At 39.4% G+C, this 20293-nt stretch overlaps 1 protein-coding gene across 1 annotated transcript; it reads right to left on the reverse strand.

Moving 5' to 3' along the window:
- Positions 1-9584: 9584 nt before the first annotated feature.
- On the reverse strand, positions 9585-19816 carry LOC143041803 (uncharacterized). The gene is made up of 3 exons (XM_076213874.1): positions 19556-19816; positions 13225-13358; positions 9585-12931 (listed from the first exon to the last, which is right to left on the reverse strand). The coding sequence occupies exon 3, from the start codon at positions 11993-11995 to the stop codon at positions 10379-10381; it is 1617 nt and encodes a 538-aa protein (XP_076069989.1). The 5' UTR covers positions 11996-12931; positions 13225-13358; positions 19556-19816; the 3' UTR covers positions 9585-10378.
- Positions 19817-20293: the final 477 nt, after the last annotated feature.

Here is a 20293-nt window from a genome sequence, read left to right on the forward strand (position 1 = left end):
ATCCGCGTTTACAGGGCCGTTGTTCTCACCACTCTTCTCTACGGCTCTGAGACCTGGGTCACCTACCGCAGCCATATCCGTCTCCTCGAGCGCTTCCAACAGCGCTGCCTCCGCACCATCCTCAACATCCACTGGAGGGACTTCGTCACAAATGTCGAAGTTCTGGAGCGGGCAGAGACCCCCAGCATCGAAGCCATGCTACTGAAATACCAGCTCCGATGGGCAGGGCATGTCTCAAGAATGGAAGACCATCGCCTACCAAAGATTGTCCTGTATGGCGAACTCTCCACCGGTCATCGAGAGAGAGGAGCCCCCAAGAAACGATACAAGGACTGCCTCAAGAAATCCCTCACCGCATGCCATATTGACCACCAGTGTTGGTCAGACCAAGCTGAAGACCGTGGTGCCTGGCGCCACATGATCCATCAAGCTGTCACCCAATTTGAAGACGACAGGAGATATACACTCAAAGACAAGCGCCAGAGGAGGAAGGTCCGTGCCTCCTTCACCACCACACTGGACACTACATTGCCATGCAGACACTGCTCACGTACCTGCCTTTCCCGCATCGGTCTGGTCTGCCATGAGCGTGCCTGCGGTCGACGACGTGGACAAACTTCTTAAATCTTCGTTCGCGAAGCCAAGCCATGATATGATGTATAAGTGTGTGTGCGAGTGATTCACCATGTTCTCTGGAACACGTGCTGGACTCGTGATCGTCAACTATTTCCCTTACGAAAGAGAGCTCAGAGTATGAGTGTGTATTTACCTAGTTGTATTATACGGGAAGGGGAACTACGCTCGTAGTGACCCGTCTTGGTATCTCGCAGTATCTAGTTTGCTCTAAAATTCATGTATTTTTTGCACACACTATTGTTTCGTCCAATTTGTCCCAGACATCCACCAGTCTGTGTGGAAAGCTGTTCTTTTTCAGGTCACTTCTATAACTGTCTTTTTTGAGTTTCTTTTCATGTCCTCTTGTATTTCTCTTATCCCAATTTAGTAAGTCTTCTCTGTCAAGGACTTCCATGCCTCTTATGATTTTATAGATGGTCAATAGATCACTTCTTTCCCATTATTCCAGAGTCGGTAATTCCAATTTTCACAATCTCTCCTCATATGACAGTTTGGAAAGTGTTGGAGGCCATCTTCGTAATTTCTCTTTGGATTCTTTAATTTATTTTATATTCTTTTTAGTACTGGATGTCCATAGTGTCGCTTCATACTACAGTTTTGGCTTTATCAGTGTGACTAGTATTTTCTTCACCATTTCTTCGTCCAAGTAGATAAAGGCCTCCTTTATTGATCTTAGGAAGTTGTAGTTTTCTCTGACAATTTTGTTTATCTGTTTACCCGAAGCCATGTTCTTTGTGATAATCACTTCCAGGTCTTTTTCAGAACTCAGATTTTATATTGCCCTGATATATATATTTATATATATATATATATATATATATATATATATATATATATATATGTGTGTGTGTGTGTGTGTGTGTGTGTGTGTGTGTGTGTGTGTGTGTGTGTGTGTATACATATATTTTTTTTTCTTCCAAAATTCCATTATGCTACATTTCTTTATGTTGGGGCCATCTTCGTGTGTGTGCGTGTGTATGCATGTAGGCTACGTATGTGTCTATATGTGCATCTGCCCGAGTATATGTGAATGTCTGTTTGTGTACCCGTGTATTTGTACATGTGTATGCGTGTAAGTATATGAGTGTGTGTGTGATTCATGGTCTTTGATGACGATTTGGACACGTTATCAACAGTTATTTCACTCCCGCAAGAGAGCTCAGGGCTCATATACATATATGGGTAATACTGTGACCTCACGCGCACAACCCAACTCCCCGCCCACGAAAATTGAAGTAACGACCCGCAGCGCAGTGACACTGAAATCATTTCAGCCCAGGGCGGGATTGGAACTCGGACCGCGAACGCTACCACTGCGCCGTCCAGTTATATGTGTGTATCTGTGTGTGCCAATATCTACACTCCCTTCTAGTCGAAAAAAAGACAACCTGCTCTTAAACCCTCTCTTCTAGTCGCAAATAATAATAATAATAATAATAATAATAATAATAATAAAAAGACAACCTGCTCTAAACCCTCACTAGGTCCCTCGGAACTAACCGGTGCACCCTTTGTGATGAAACTCGGAGGAGACAAGAAAGAGGGGAACGACTGGTGGCAAACTAGAGCTTAGCGATCGAGACAAGACTCGTTGGGTTTTTTACAATGTTATCAAAGCTGTGCACGGTCCAACAAAGCAAAACATCACACCATTAAGATCGTCGGAGGGTGTTCTCCTAAATTAAAACAATAAAATTCTCAATAGATGGGCTGAACATTTCGGCAATTTTCTTAGCCAAACCTCACCGACCTTAACATCTTGAACCAACTACCAGAGCTACCCACGATCACAGGTCTTGACACCCCTTCAGAATTTGCAGAGACACTCCAACCCATAAAAGGTCTAAAGAACAACAAAAGCGCAGGTCCAGATGGCTTCAGAAACATAAAAAGAAAAAAAAAAGAAATAAAAAAATCTTCAGCGCGACTCCACCAAGTGGTCCTAGCCGTGCGGTCAACTGAAACCATCCCACAAGTATGGAAAGATTCTAACATAATTGCAATCTTTAAGAGGAAAGATGACAAGTCACTTTGTGGAAACAGCCTTCTTTGTGGGCCACCGCAGGGAAGGTTTTTTGCTCGACTCATGTTCACAATACTGAATAATCGTATTCCAGAAACTGTTTTACCCGAGACACAACGTGGCTTCAGAAAAGACATAAGTACCAGACATGTTTTTCTCCTTGCGCCAAATTCAAGAGAAATCCCACGAACAGAAACGCGATCTATACATGGTCCTTATTGACCTAACAAAGACATCTGACATAGTAAACAGGGAATCCCTCTACAGCAGTGGTTCCCAACCTTTTTTTTTTTTTAGTTTTACAATTATACGTACTAAGTTAACCTTAATCCTAATGCCGGGTACCGTAATGTTTTCTTGATTTTATTTTATTTTATTATATTTTCAATTTTTTTGTCAGCCCTTCATTACCCCCGAAATTTTGTTACCTCACCCCCAGGGGGTAATTTACCCATAGTTTGGGAACCACTGCTCTAAAGTGTTCTTCATAAGTTTGGTACCCCCTCAAATTTCTCAATACCCACAAATACTTCCAAGAGGGAATGAATGCCTGTATACTGGCGGGAGGGAAAAAATCAGAGCCCTTCACTGTCGAAGTGGGATAGCAGAGCTGTCTCCTGGCATCTGTGATATTAACTTTGTTTCTCACTGCTGTCATAACCCTTAAGGGGCATTTAGACGGCCAAACGGTGTGACAAACCCGGTTTGTCAAACAAGTGTTTGAAGTGATGTTTGACCGTGTGAATATGGTATTTGGTTGTCAAACACGTTCGACAAACGTGTTTGACGACCAAATACCCCATTCACACTTGTCTGACAAAGCGGGTTTGTCAAACTGTTTGACCGTGTAAATGGCCCTTTAGCCACAACAAACTCAATGATGACAACAGAGTGCGGATACAATTCCGCCTAGATGGCAACCACCAATGTCCACCATGCGTAGGAACTTTGCATTTCCTCTTATGCTATGTTATTAATTTTTACGAGAACCATTTTTAAAACTAGTATCTTATTCCAAAAGTACTATTTGAGGGACTTTTTAAAAAATATTCGTTGTCTGTTAATCTGCATTCTAAAACAGCCTATCAGTTCTGATGTCATGTGTTGTACACCAACCCAAGCGTCCTGTAGCAAAACAGGCGATATTCAGCGATATTGAGAGCTTTTCATAGTCTTTTGAGAGTAGTCTCGACTCCCTTATCTCTGACAACAACCATGAAGTGTGGATAGACGGAATAATTATGGGCTATCAATTTGAACCGGAATATTTCTTTGAAGAAGTTTTCATATGGGTGCTTACCTGCGTGAATGTTGGTTCTACAATGCTGTCTTTGAGCACTCAAAAAATGTATGTTTGATGCATTCAATATTTTTGCAGTGTGCTCCTACACAATATCATCCACGTTCACATTACGCCTCATAGATGCCACAAGGTTTGTAAACGGTGATTTCTACATCATAATACATTTTATTTTCTATCTCGGCCCAAGTGTGTCAATTAAAAAGGTTAATCATGGTGATTTGTTATGTGGTTTTCCGTAACTTCAATTACATAATCATAAGTGATGTCGGACTGATTTCGTCCTTGCGTCGGCCGTTCCAGCACCCTAAACGTCCCTCACATACGAAATCCGGCTTATCGTTCATATGGAAGAACCGGTTCATAGAGCCGGCTAGTTCACGAACGACGTTCACAAACGTTAACGAACTAGTACCAACTCAATCCATTTGTCACGACTCACCTATGGGTCAGGCTAATCGCAACACGGAAGAAAAAAAAAATGAGGCCGTGCGCAGTTCGAACGAATGACAAAGTTCAGGCAGGATGATTAAACTCTTCGTTAAAATTAAATATCATTACACTAGCAAAAATAACACATATAAATGAAACATAAAATAACATTGAATATGGCAAAATTTGTATAAAATATATTACAAAGTTGTTGAGGTAAGAATGTATCATGTATGACCGGGTGGGCGAAACGAAGTTTTGATTATGGTGTAGACGAGTCTTTCTAACAGTCACTATGGGGACGAATAGTTTGAGGTGAACGATAACTTCTGGTAGGGTCAGTTTCTGGTATTGGTGGTTTGAGGTGACCGATAACTTCTGGAAGGGGGCAGATTCTAGTAGTTTCTTCTGGTAGTCAGGAACAAATAGATATTTTATTAATTTTCTAATTAGAGAAAAAGAGAAGAGTTGCGTCGCTCGTAGTCCAGCAGCCATCTGGATAGTGTCTGATGAATTCGGATAACGAAGGTTTGAACACTTCGTTTTGAAGGCGGCCCGTAGTTATGGTCCAAAGGACTTGTTTAGCGGATTTTTCGTAATTTGACGATGTACAGAGTTCTACGTAGATACAGATGGGCCCTGGGCTTCGGCTTCTTTGCTTTGCTTCTCTATATGCTATATTCTAGAGCTGTCTCTCTGCTTCCCTTATTGACTTCTGACTCTGTCGTCTTTGGCATCGCTCTTATATACTTATATGACAAAACGCATCAAAATTACGTAGTTTGAATATTCTCAGCCAATGAGAAAGCAGAACGAGCTTTTCCCGCGAAATCAAGAACGTTTCCGCTTCTTTTTACCTGCGATTATACGTAAAGGGCGCGCTACGACAGAAATGTATTTCGCAGTGATTACACAGGTCAAGCATAACTAACATATATATTAAATTAATTCTGATAACATATATTCACGCAAGGCGTGCTTTGAAATTACAAACAGGAGACTTTATTCACACAAGGGCGTGACACAGCACAACCACAGGACTCTACTCATGTCAAGGACGTGGCACCATTTCAATTAAGAGGGGGTTTACACGGTCTAACGGTTCGACAGACACGTGTTTAAAGTGATATGTGAACGGGGTATATGATTGTCGAACACGTTGTTCGACAACCAAATACCCCGTTCACACATCACTTTAAACACGTGTCTGTCGAACCGCATTCGACGAACTGTTAGACCGTGTAAACCCCCCTTAACAAAGACGTCCTGTAGCGAAACACGATTCCCCCAGTGATACGGTTTTTCATCGTCTTTTCATGGTGTCGACTCCTTAAATATCTCTGACAACAGCCAAGATGTGGGGATAGCAGCATAGTTATGGGCTATTGCAATTGATTCTTCAGGGAAATGGTCTGAACGAATAAATGCATGGTAAGTAAAATTGACTGATGTTTCACAGCGTGTACTCACTCCGTATACGAGTATTTGGTTGGTTCCTTGTCTGGCTTTGGAAAGCTAAACATGCTGACTATGTCTTTTCCACGGCTTTTGCTGCAGTTCCACGCAGAAAAACACTTCCCGCAAGCTGTCCTCTTCTCCTTCAGTGGTGCACCATTTTCATCGATAAGTTAAGAACACAATAATCTAAATTTTATATTAGCCTGCAGCACTCGACATGATCACAATGCATGAAGAATGAATACCTCTGATGTAACTGTGAAGTAGGTGGCACCATGGCTAGATTTTATGAGAATGGCTGAAGCAGACTTTTTGGGCATACGATTAGTAATTTCAAAGTGCAATAAAAAATAAAGTTTTCCGTGTAATCTAGCTATTATTGACTTTGGGGAGCATTAAAAACTAATTCCAGAAGAATTAGATACTTTTTATTTACAAAGTGGTTACCCTTCAATCTTTATTGCCAACAGGCCCAAATCAAACTTACCACAATTCATCTCGTGGAACTGCAGTACAATGATGACTGTGCCCTGCTGCCACACTTCACAGAAGCCCTACAACACATTATCTCAGTGGTTTTCAGTTTATCAAACAGAAGACATACTTGCACAACATTGAACAGTGCCAGTTCCGCCCCCTGTTTTCCAAACCTATGTTGTACAGCTCAAGCAAGTCCAACAGTTCACCTAATTTGGCAGCATATGAAATTTAGTCAAGAATCCCTCACAACCACACCTTTTGGCCGTCTACGTTCTTAGGTATTTGATCATGGGAGCTTATGAGCTGAAACCAAAATATTCTCTATGGTACAGTTCAGAAACCAGGACCAACTACAGACAACATTTAACTGTAGCCCTTCTACATTCATTATCTTAGAAGAATCCTGGGCCAACTCTTTTGCTTTCAGTTATGCTATTTTTTTTTTTTTTTTTTTGGGGGGGGTCGTTTTTTGTCATCACCAGACCCATTTCATACAGAGACTACTCTACTCATAATTCCTGAGTTTTCCTTCAGAATCTTTCTTCTCTTCCTTTCCTTCACTAGTTTCCTTTTCCTCTTCCTTTTGTTTCCCTTTCCCTAAATTCAATTTCCTTCCCTTCCCTTTCCTTCCTTCCCCTTCTTTTTTTTATCCTTACCCTTTTCCCCTTCATATCCTTTTTCATCAGTCTTTCATTTGTTTGGTTTTTCTCTAGGCTTCAAACAGACAGAAAAACATGAGTATAGGGAAACAGTCAAAGGTTCATACTAGGTAATGTAGTGTTGCATTAGCCTCTTCAGTATTGTGACAACTGTAGATTTTTGACTTAGGAAACAAGTTGGATGAAACTATAATCCAAAACCAGCAACACAATAAATAAATTTGAGGCAAAGTTTGATGAAGCTAGAGAGATGAGATCTCACAAACCCAGCTGAAACCCTGCTTACTTCAACTAGATAGACACACACACGTCGGACTAACAGCGAAGATTGGATCTCCTGAAAGAAACACAGTTTTCGTGGATTACAGCGACGAGGGAGTACCTGTCTTGTATTAGTAGGAAAGGGGAAAGCTTGTGGTGTAGTGGGCAGGTGAAGAAAAAGGAGAAGGGAAAACATTATTAAGGAAAATGGAAGGAAATGAGGAAGGGGATGAACGGGCCCCGGACGTCAGAAGGGTTGTCAACAAAAGGTGTCCAGAACACACAGACGAGGTAGAACAGGGGAGCAGAGGTATCAAAAGCAGAAATATAGATAACAGCAGCTCAATGGAAAGAGAAGATAACTACTTTTATGGATTTAATGAGAGAGGAGATGACCTCCCCTCACTAGTAAATCTAGAGGAGAAACTAAAATAAAATGAACGAAGCATGGGAGGTTAGGTTTAACCAACACTAGTTACACAAAGAGTTGATAAACTGGAAGAACTAAAGGAGAATCAAAACCTAACTAAAGTAGAAGAATTAAAAAGACTGTTAAGAGAAGTAAAGGATGAGAATGAGGAATTAAAGAATAATAATAAAGAGAATACAGAGGTTTTACTAAGTTAAATGAGACATATCCTTATGTTGCTCCAGACTGATTACAAACAACTGGACTTTGCCAGAGCAAATGCAAAGTAGCCACTGGTATAAATGAGAGGTAATATTTAATAATGCTCCATCCACAAAATAACATTGACTGACACTACCCAGAATGAAATCTTTCACAAAAGCTAATAGATTTTGATGGATACACATATATCGAAGATATAGATTAAGTTGGAACCATACATGAATTTGAGTCTAGGTATGTTGAAAATTAGAGAATAGGAGAGAGGACCCAACGAGTGTTTCTCCTTTCCTTTATACAACAATTAGGTAAATACACACATATAAAAAAGGACACAAATACACTCACCCATTTGTATAGTGTACATATTTCTAAAGACAAAATCTGATTTTAAGGACTGATATATGAAAGCATAGAACTAAATAATACTTGCTCACACATGTCACACATATCACTCGAACTACCAACCCTGGAACAAAGAAGAGAGAGACTACCCATCTACAGAATTATGAAAGTCCTTGATAGAGATGATTTACTAAAGTGGGATAAAAGAAAAACAAGAGGACATGAAAAGAAACTTAAAAAGGATAGTTACAGAAGAGATCTGAAAAAGAATAGCTTCCCACACAGAGTGATAGATATCTGGAACAAACTGAATGAGAAAAGCGAGTGCAAAAACTATACAAGAATTTAAGATCAAACTGGATGCTGAAAGATACAAAAGTAGGTCACTAAGAGCATAGCTCTCTTCCCATAAAATACAACTACGTAAATACTTCCTGCACTTGACCTCATTTTTTATATCTTACTTTATCCATTCTATACATACTAAAATGGGACAGAAGAAGCTACAAGAGGACACAAGAAGAAACTTAAGAGGGACTGTTACAGAAGAGATATGAAAAAGAATAGCTTTCCACACAGAGTAGTAGATATCTGGAACAAACTGAAAGAGGAAACAGTGAGTGCTAAAACTATACATGACTTTAAGAATAAACTGGATGTGGAAAGATACAACAGCAGGTCACTACAAGCATAGCTCTCCTCCCACAAGATACAACTAGGTAAATACATACATTATATATATATATATACATACAGTATATATATATATATATGCACACGTGTTATTTTCAATGTACTTCTTGCTACAGTAAAGGTAACCTTAATGAAGGCGACTCCCCAAAGAGGGGTGTGAGGGGCTATCATTGAGGAATTTTTTTCTAAGCTACTCCACATATTGGGTGAGTAGAATGGATCATAGATTTGGTTGCTTAGTCATGCAGGCTGGTGCCAAGCTGTATAACTATCTCACTCTCAGTATAGGGCAACCACTGGGCCTGCACTACACTGTCACATGGATTGTGACTATCAAGTTTCAGAGATCACCATTTAATGCCCTCCCAGTCATGCACTATTGGTCTGGGTGGTTAATGGGAAGAATTAAATTATTGTTAGTTTGAGAAAAAGTTTGACAATGACTAAGTATATTGTCTGCCTCACATTTAGCCTCAACCTTCATGGTGGGAGCTGAACCTGGAGGGAGGGGTGTCACTGCAGGGAAATGGTGAGGCAACAAATTGTTATCCTCAAAAGGGAAAGTTTGGAAGAACTCTAACTCTGCTCCCCCACCACCATCCAGAGTTAAACCGGATTATTAATATTACTATTATCTAATAAAACAGGAATTATATTCAAATACAGGACCACTGTGTATCAGGTTTATTAAATTAGTAATAAAAAATACCTATAAAATCTTATACAATTACTTTCTACTATGATTCTTTAATGTTTTTTTATGGTAGCAGATCTGTCTTATAAATAATATATGAGTTACCTTGTATCTATCAGCTATATTAGTAACAGAATGTAACTATTTTCTTACCATTCTTCAATCTATTATGTAAATGCATAAAAACAGGGACCAACTATGGGAGCCTGTATAAAGTGATTGTGCTAAACAAACACCAGAGAGAATCATCTTCTATTGCTAGTCTTCAAATCCCAGCAAAATATATAGAGGTGCAGTCTCAAGGAGCTGGCAATTTGGTCTCACAATCAGGGGCAAGATTTTTACCAACTTCAATTATCTTTCCTCATCTTTTTTGTTTGTGTAAAAGAGCTGGTAACTAATTACAGTGTTGTATTAGTATGGGCCAATTGCTGGCCACTGTGGGATTACCAGCTTTCAATCTGGGAAACCTGGTGCAACATTTATTAATACTGATATGCACATCACAATTAAGAATCAAAGCCCTCAATAACACCTCAAAACATGTTTCTCAAATATAATTGTAGGGTCCAGTTTCATGTGTATATCAAAAACTTCTTCCCCCCCCCAATAAGGTAGGAATGGCCTCATCAAGGCCACCCTTCACTCATTCCATACCAATTTATCTCATCTATCTTACCTTAAAATATGACATGACTATTTCTCTAAGAGCTTATTCCAGCCCTGACAGAGTGCCCTTCAATTTAGGCTGCAAAATATGTAATACAACTTAGTCTTGTTCTACTTCTACAAAGTCATGGTCATACTCCTCTTTGACCTCCATTACCTCCTTTACTGAGGTGTCTGTTACGTCACTTGAGATTCTAGTTATACTATCTAACTCCTCCATCAGCTCTTGCCTGCCATTTGTTAACTCAATGTCATTGTATTTCGAAGATTCATTATCAATGTTTGTCCAGAAATGACTATCTAAATTCACAGATTGTGAGAACAAAGATTCATGGTTAGTATTTTCATGGGGCTTCTCCTCTGTGTTAGTCTGCATCTGTTTATTCAGATCACTAGTTGATGAACATAAAGTTGCACAATGTACACATATGGGAGGCATTTCCTTGTGAGTTTGTATATTACTTTTCAGAAATCCAGAATCAGGAAACAAAGCCCCACAAGCAGCACAATTAAGAGGCTTGTCCCATGTGTGAGAATGCATATGCTTATTCAGGCTACAAGAGAGGGAAAATGAAGCTTCACAAATAGTGCACTTGTGAGGCTTTTCTCCTGTATGAATTCTCGTATGCCTTTTAAGTTGACCAGACTGGGAAAATGAAGCTATACATAGAGTACATTTAAAAGGCTTTTCCCCTGTATGTGTTCTCATGTGACTTTTGAGATTACCAGGCAGGGAAAATGAAGCTGTACAAAGAGAACATTTATGAGGTCTTTCCCCTGTGTGGGTCCTCATGTGGGTTTTAAGAGAACACGACTGGGAAAATGAAGCTTCACAAAGAGTGCATTTATGAGGCTTCTCCCCTGTGTGAGTTTTCATGTGATTCCTCAGCTGACCAGATTGGGAAAATGTTGCGATACAAAGAGTACATTTGTAAGGCCGTTCTCCAGTGTGAATTCTCATGTGACTTTTCAGATTACTTGATTGGGAAAACGAAGCTAAACAATGAGTACACTTGTGAGGCTTCTCCCCTGTGTGAATTCTTAGGTGCTTATGAAGATCACCCGACTGGGAAAATGTAGCTGCACAAAGAGAGCATTTATGAGGCCTTTCCCCTGAATGGGTTCTCATGTGACTTTTCAAATTACCAGGTAAGGAAAAGGAAGTTTCGCAGAGAGTGCATTTATATGGCTTTTCCCCCGTGTGAATTCTCATGTGGGTCTTCAGGTTACTCGACAACGAAAATGAAGTTTCGCATACAGCGCATTTATACGGCTTCTCTCCTGTGTGAGTCCTCATGTGTTTCTTCAGAGTCGAAGACTGGGAAAAGGAAGTTTCACATATTGTGCACTTGAAAGGCTTCTCCCCTGTGTGAGTCCTCATATGGTTCTTCAGTGGACCAGGCTCGGCAAATGCAGCGATACAAATCGTACATTTATGGGGCTTCTCCCCTGTATGAATTCTCATGTGTCTTTTCAGATTACTCGACAAGGAAAACGAAGCTTCACAAAACGTACATTTATGCGGCTTCTCCCCTGTGTGAATCCTCATGTGACTTTTCAGGTTACCAAAGAGGGAAAATGAAGCATCACAAAGAGTGCAATGATGAGGCTTTTCCCCAGTGTGTGTTATCATATGTTTATTTAAAGAACCAGACTGAGGAAATAAAGCTCCACAAATAGTACACGTATAAGTTTTCTCCCCCATGTCAGTTCTCATGTTGTATTTTAGATCACAAGACTGAGAAAATTATGATTTACAGAGAATGTGTTCCTGAGGCTCTTCCTTAAGTTCTCATGAGGTTTTTGAGAGACCAAGACTAGAAAAATAAAGCTTCACAAACTGTTTGTGGAACTTCTCTCCTTTGTAAGTTCCCACATGTTTTCAGATAACCAGACTTAAAAGTAAAGTAAAATGTACATGTAAAGGCTTTTCCCTGCGTAACTTCTCATATGTCTTTTCAAAATATACTCGAGAAATGAAACATTATAAATATTACACGTACAAAGGTTTTTCCAATGCCAGTACTTATAAGAAAATAATGATTTACAAAAATTGTATCTGTAGTCTCTTACTTGAGCTCTAACATGACTATTGACCAATAGATTCTGAAAATGATGGTTTGCAATGAGTTAATGTGAGGTCTACCTTTTAGTAGACTTTCAAATTTAAGCTTTACAAAGAACACATGTTTAAAGTTTTCCCACTCTGAGTTCTCATATGACTCTTCAGATGACCACACCAGAAAAACTAAGTGTTGGAAAGATGAATTTACGAGGCTTCCCAAAGTGAAATCTCATGGATATCTATTTTACTGGACTGTGAAAATGGACCTTGCAAAGAGCATTTGATAACCTCCCATGTTCTCATATGGTTGTTAAAACCATCATATTCGGAAAATTAAAGTTCACAAAGACTAAATTTATAAGGCATTTCCCTTGTACATTCACAAGGATTCTCCCTTGTCTGAGTTTTCACATAGGATTTTGAATTACCTGTCTTGGAAAAGCAATTCCAAAAAGGGTACATCTGTGAGGTTTTCCATTTGTGTAATTTCTTGTAGGCTTTTCCACTTTGTTAGAGGAAAGGAATGAAGCATCACACTAAGTCCACACAAAATGGTTTCTTCCCTGTGGTCACATATCCATTTATATACTGAAATTGAAAGCATTCAGCTTTGAGGACATATTTCAAGTCGGACAAAGAGTGTGTGGCTTCTCTCATTTGTGCATCAAAATGATCCCTCAAATTACTGGTTTGGGAATATCAAACCCAACAATGGGAAAATCTGAACCAATTCTTATAGTCTGGCCTATATGAAGAAGACATGATGAAAGAAAAAGCTTGGCAAAAAGTAAGTTACACAAAGTTCCTTATTCTGATGAAAATTATTTTATCAAAATATTATTGGGAGAATAAATGCTCACAACACATACAAAGAATCTTACCTTTGCAAATCCAAATATTTAACTGGTGATAAAAATAATATTGCAGTTTACAACTTGGGGATGAAGAAAGAAATCTTGAACCACTGCATGACTATTCTTCTGTGACTTTGCTCACACTCAAGAGTAATTCTTTTCTGTGGATAAATCAGACAATTGTGTAACATTAACTCTGAAGGAAAGGAAATGCAGTTACATATGTTACTAGATAAAAATTCATGATCACTGTAAAGATTCATTTTCTATATTTAATCATAATCAATGTGCCATAAAATGACATGAAAAAATTGTATGTTTAAAATCCTAGACAGAATGTCAGGTTAAATAAACAATGAATAAAACTATATACATATACATATATATATATATATACTCACACACACACTTCTTTTTTGCCAGGCCTATTCCGTGTTGACAGCAGTGCATGGTGCCATAAATGCAATTGATTGTGTTAATGTGATTCTTGCTTCTCTTGATTGGGATCTTTCTTTGGAGCTGATGTTGAAGGGATGTGGGACATTTTGCTGTAGTAGTGAGTTTGGTGGCATGTTTTGAAGAGCTTGTTTTGTGATCTGTGTGTGATCTTTATGTTTTTTAATGTGTTTTTTATGTTTTTTGTAGTACTGGAGGAGTGGAGGTGGAGGTACAATGTAGACTGAGAGAAGCAAGTAAATGCCTTGGTGGATTAAAAAGTGTAATGAGATATAGACATTAGGGAATGGATACTAAGGAGATTGTATAAAGGGGTGATTGTGCCAACAACACTGTGTGGAGCAGAAACATGGAACATGAAAGAGGAAGAGAGGAAGAATTTGAATGTGTTTGAGATGAAATGCCTGAGAAGTATGGTAAGGGTTCTAGGCTGGATAGTGAGAAATGAGGTGAGGAGAGCTGGGGTGAAAAAGGAGTTCAGAGGTAGGGTTGATGAGAGAGTATTGGAATGGTTTCTACATGTGGAAAGAATTAATGATAAAAGATTAGTAAAAGAAGTGTGAAAGGCCGAGGTAGATGGAGTGAACATGAGGGGTTGTTGACCAGTGGAGGAGATGGATAGATGGGGTAAAAGGGGGATGTCTGTTGAGGAAGGAAGGGAGAAGACAGAAGATAGGGCTAAGTGGAGAATGGTTGTGTATGGATGATGTGATGCATGGAAAGGAGTAGGTGGGGATGGGGAATTAGGGAGTATGTGTGGATGATACTCTGACACAGCCCAAAGGGATTTCTCCACATTTGCTCTTTTTCTGCATGAGGAGATGGAGTGTGTGTGTGTGTGAGGGGGGGGGGTCACCAATTAAATGAAATGGCCTTGCTGTTGATGCGCTATGTCTTGCTGCATTATTTTTTACCCAGGGCAGTAGGCGTGATACAGGGATGACCTGTCATCCAGGAGCCAAGAAAAGAGGAAGGGAGGGGTGGTGAATGGGAGTGAAATATGTGGGGATGAAATGGATGAGAGTAGATTTATGCATTTGACTTTGGCTACCTCACTTGTAAGGGGGTAAAAGCCCTTGGTATATGGTATATGGTACTTTTTTTTTTTTCTTTTTACATTCAGCTGGTTGGCCTTGTATGATGTAATGAGATGAAGTATGGCTGAGAGCTCTTGCGAAGAACTGTGTTACTATCATTTGATATCCTATGGGAATTAGGGAGTATGTGTGGATGATACTCTGACACAGCCCAAAGGGATTTCTCCACATTTGCTCTTTTTCTGCATGAGGAGATGGAGTGTGTGTGTGTGTGTGGGGGGGGGGGTCACCAATTCAATGAAATGGCCTTGCTGTTGATGCGCTATGTCTTGCTGCATTATTTTTTACCCAGGGCAGTAGGCGCGATACAGGGATGACCTGTCATCCAGGAGCCAAGAAAAGAGGAAGGGAGGGGTGGTGAATGGGAGTGAAATATGTGGGGATGAAATGGGTGAGAGTAGATTTATGCATTTGACTTTGGCTACCTCCCTTGTAAGGGGGTAAAAGCCCTTGGTATATGTATGTATATGGTACTTTTTTTCTTCTTTTTACATTCAGCTGGTTGGCCTTGTATGATGTAATGAGATGAAGTATGGCTGAGAGCTCTTGCAAAGAACTGTGTTACTATCATTTGATGTGCTATGGAGAGGATTTTGGTTTCTGAGTGTTCTTACACAGCCTATGTATTTTGCTAGCCCTATCCACAACTCTTCCCTCTACAAGTTGATTGACATGTAATAGTATCTTGTCATGTATTGGCCGGATTAAACTAATTACATTTAATTATTCACTACCTACTCCATTTCATTCAATCACATGTGCATTTTCATATATACATTTCAAATAAAGCAAGTTTGATTGCTACAACAGCATCACTAGAGCCTGAGATAACCTACATGGAGACAGTCAGCATCTGTGCAATTATCACGTGTGTGTGGATATTGTGCAAGTAATTTCATAAAATATTTTTCTTGAATGTTGCCAATTTAAGACTTATAAATTACTTGTACCTGTGCAATTTTGGTCAATAAAAGAATTAGACAACACATTTGATACTCAAATGAACTTCAGCCCATATGCCAAAAACTCAACAATGAAAATTAACAGGAAAATAAACATACTAAAATCTACTGGAAGCACAGATTTCAGACAATAGAAAGGAATCTAATTACCACCTTCAAACAATTCATAAGAACCATCCTTGACTATACTTCCATGATATGGTTCCCAACAATCAGCAAAACAATACTTTACAAACAGTACAATACAAAATACAACACTGAATTATAACAGGATGCACTGCAATGCACACCTTCAATACAACCATACAAAACACAGAGAAGAAATGCATCCCTAGAAGCAAAAGAAAATCACACAACCTCTATCTCCATCTATCCTCCACTATCAACTTACCTTCCACCAAAAAATTATCTGATATTCCCCCACTCTCTCCCCTTAGAACATGTACATCCTTAACTCTTCCTACTATACTCCTGGTTACCACTATATAGTCCATTAATGCTCTATCTACCACCCTTCCACCCATGTGTACTTATGTTTCCTAAACACTGTATTTGATCAACTCTCTTTCTAGACACATCTCCACCATCAACTCTCCACTATGATACCTACTCACAGAAAATAAAATCCTCTCCATAAAACATCTTATGAAAATTATAGGTGCACAGTTCTATGCTAGAACCCTAAACACCACCCACCCATCTCATTATATCACACAAGCATAAAAAAAGTTTACAACTCAAATATAAACAACCTTCCATCTTTACCACACAAATACAGACTCACAATTAAGCAACTAAAGCTCTCCAAAACAGACCAATAAATTCAATACTCCACCAATCAATCAGTCTGTTGTCCTCTAGTCTCTCTTGCTGAAAACTTTTAGGTAACTAGTAACAACCTCTTGGTAGGTCTAAAAGTCACTCAGGGAAGATATATTATGTTGCTGTCTAGGGAATGTTTGTGTGAGGCACTGTAGTATGAAGTGTTCTGTCCTTTCTGTGGTGGTTACATATGGAGCAGTTTGAATATGTGGCCAGGCCTATTTTGTGTTGGCACTATTTCAATGTTGGATGGTGTCCTGAATGCAAGCATGCAAATGTGGTTCTTATCATGTATGAGGGAGTTTTTTCTGTGGGACTTATGTTGGTGGAATATTGAGTTTCGTGTTCTGCCTTGACAAGCTTCTTTAGTGATTTGAGTGTAAATGTTTTTGTGTGCATGTTTTGTGTGCTACAGGTGGTAGGTTGTTATAAATGTTTGAGTAGTATGCTGCTGGTGTAATTTTTTGTTGCATTCTGTTGGTGGTGCTTGTGAGATGTAGTGTGATAGGTGTGTGGTGCTATGGATTCTGGCATAGAATTGTGTTCCTGTCAATTTTGTGTGGTGTCCTATGGTGAGAAATTTGGTTTCTGCATGCTGGTGTCCAATTATGAGTGTTATTGGTATTGTGTCTTGCTGTGCTGCTTCTGACCTAGGCAGTGGGCAGGAGACAGGGATGACCTTTCATCCACAATGAGCTAAGATGAGAGGGGAACAAAGAGTGGTGGATGGGAATGGAATGAGTGGGAGTGGGTTCACTCCTTGGCTGGGTATCTCCCTTATAAGGGGGAAATGGCCATTGGCATGTAGATGTTATTCTTAGTGCTCCATTTTGTAGTGTTTGTAAGCTGTTTGTGTTTATTTTGCTGATTGTTGGGAACCATGCTGTGTAAGCATAGTTGACAGTGGTTCCTATGAATTGCTTGAAGATGGTTTCTTTCTTTTGTCCAAAGTCATTGTTTGCAATGGATTTAAGTAGGTTTTTATTGTCAGGTCCTTGATATGTGGGGCTACAACTCACAAGAGTATCAAATGTGAGATTTAGAACTTTAAGGTTCTTTTCCAATGGAAGGGTTTCGACATTTAAGTACTACAACAACACCTCAGGACAGAGAGGGGGGTTGCCAATTAAGTGAAGGGATATGCTGTGTCTTGCTGCATTGCTTCTGACCCAGGGTAGTGGACAGGATACTGTACAGGGATGACCCATCATCCATCAGGAGCTAAGATGAGAAAGAGGAATAGGGTGGTGGAGGGGAGTGGAATGGGTGGGAGGAAAAAAGCCCTTGGTATATAGATAGATAGACCAACACCTCAAGACATCAGCCCCACAGAAAAATCCCTCTACAGAGAAACAAAAACTACATAAACACACTTGCATTCAGGACACCATCCAGTATTAAAACTATCAAAACAAAATAAGCTTGGCCACAAAATCAAACTGCCCTAGATAGAACCATGACAGAGAAGACAGAGCATCTCATTCTGTCCTATACTCCATGATATGGTCCTGTCCACTGACTGTTACCAGTTACCCAGGAGCTGTGGGTCACCAGCAAAAGAGACCTGGGGTAATGGCTATTATAATGTTACTAGTACATTGATTTATCTATTATTTCTATTTTATCTACTTATTAATTATTATCATCATCAATGTTATTGTTATTGTTGTTATCATAATAATTTTACTTGACAATGAATCAAATACATGAAATACAGATAATGAAAAGAACACATAATTCGAAATTACAATTACAATTGCCGAGGATGACACAAAAAAGCATGTAAGCTTATTTCCATTGTGGTCCTGCTGCTACTGGAACAATGAGTATGGGGGTAATGTTATTTTCTTTGCCTTGACTAAGTAATATTCATGCTAAGTAATATGTATCCCACTTGGAGGTTTAGAGCCCCCAAAACCAAGTAACTTGTAACTTGTTGTGGGTGGGGGTTCAGGTACCACATACACCAGTTAGGTTTGTTTAGGGTAGATCTGGTTAGGTTAGACCGAGTCTGATTAGGTCTAGTCATCAGAAGGAATATGGCATTAGATTATATTGGAAATCACTCATTTTGCTAGTTAGTAAGTTCCCCTTACCCAAAACAGTAACTCCAACTTCCCATGACTTGCTTTAGAGACCCATGCTGGGTACACAACTCTTTTTTTATTATACAATTCATCTGCTATTCTTCATACAATACTGGTGTATCTTCATATGTGTGTTATCCTTTTTTATAACTCTTTGGTGAAGTCCCTGCCTAGTTTTAGTTGCATGATATAGACTATAGACAACTAAGAGTGACCAGGTAATTCCACCATGTTTTGGGGGAATAGGGCAAGGAAATGAATATAAAACAATTTCCAATAGAAAACAAGTGCCAGATTCATTAATGACACTTCAAAATCTGGTTAAATTCCTGAATCATATAAACAGTGATATCTATTGTAATAATTACATGGTCTAGTCGCTACTTCATATAACTTAACCTAACCTAATCCCTCAATCCCTCAGGAGAAAAAAATTATCTTTCAAATGCATAAAAAGAAGTTAAAAATGTGCTTGATACTAGAAAAGAACCCAAAATCCATGTTCAATACATAAAATTCACCTCCATGATGGGGTAATAGTAAAAATGTAAGAAATTAGGACGACGCTATCGTTTGTCATTCCTGAATTTTCTAAGGTGATCGGATTAGTTTAGACATGCCATATGTTGACTAAAATACTCAAATACTACCATACCGACACAATGTTGATTGAGCATGGCTTACCATTTACATTGTGGTGGTGATATCACTATCTTAATGCACCTTGATATAATAATAGGTAAACCCATAATAAATCACTTCGAGCAAATGAACATAACACACAATCCAAATTTAGCAGAAATCGGGGTAGGATGAATTACATAAAAAGGGAAAATGTAAGGAATACATACTTTTACTTAAAAAAGTATATAAATACGAACTTATTCTACATAAATAGCTTTTTTATAGTGAGGTGCTGTTATTACTCCCTTACCTACGCCAAGCTGCATATACTACAATAGTATCGCCGCCTTAATGTAAACAAAACGCTTTGTTTGGCTGCTATGGCGGATTATGACAGAAAATTCGCCAGTGCATTACGCCAAGTATAAGCGGCCTTACCCCCTTTCCCACAATTAGAGTTTTCCGATTTATCAGTCACTATAGTCTATGCACTCCAAGGAGTCCGTTCAGGATGTGACATACGACATGATTTACTCTGTCAAATCAGACTTTTCAGGACTACAACAGCGATTACCCACCGCATTGCACTTATATACCTGTGACGCCTCGACGTCGCAATATAACATTGCTTCGTGCAGGGTCCTCACATGGGGGGAGGCAGGGGGGCATATGATCTGGGGCGGCACATTTAGAGGGGCGACACATTTAGTGGGGTGGCACATTTAGGGGGGCGGCAATTCTAGTCTGGCCATGCCGCCCACAAGGCTGACAAAATAATTATGATAAAAAAGGTCAAAGGAGGCCTGAATATTTTACCGTAGTATACGAATTTTGCTTTAGAATCGACAGAATATGGAATATTTTCCCCATATCCTTTTTGCAATAGGGACATTAAATACATCTTTTTAAAAACTGTTTTGCATGCCAGTAGCTATAATAGGCAGTAAGAGGTGGTGGAGATTGGAAGTGGTGTGGGGGAAGAGGAGGGGGGTGGCGTTATGAGAACTTTGCCACGGGGCAGCACTTAGACAGGTAATGTTGTGACGAC

The sequence above is a fragment of the Oratosquilla oratoria genome, chromosome 32 (genome assembly GCF_046742065.1).
Source record: "Oratosquilla oratoria isolate Oo_2021 chromosome 32, ASM4674206v1, whole genome shotgun sequence".
Classification (NCBI taxonomy): domain Eukaryota; kingdom Metazoa; phylum Arthropoda; class Malacostraca; order Stomatopoda; family Squillidae; genus Oratosquilla; species Oratosquilla oratoria.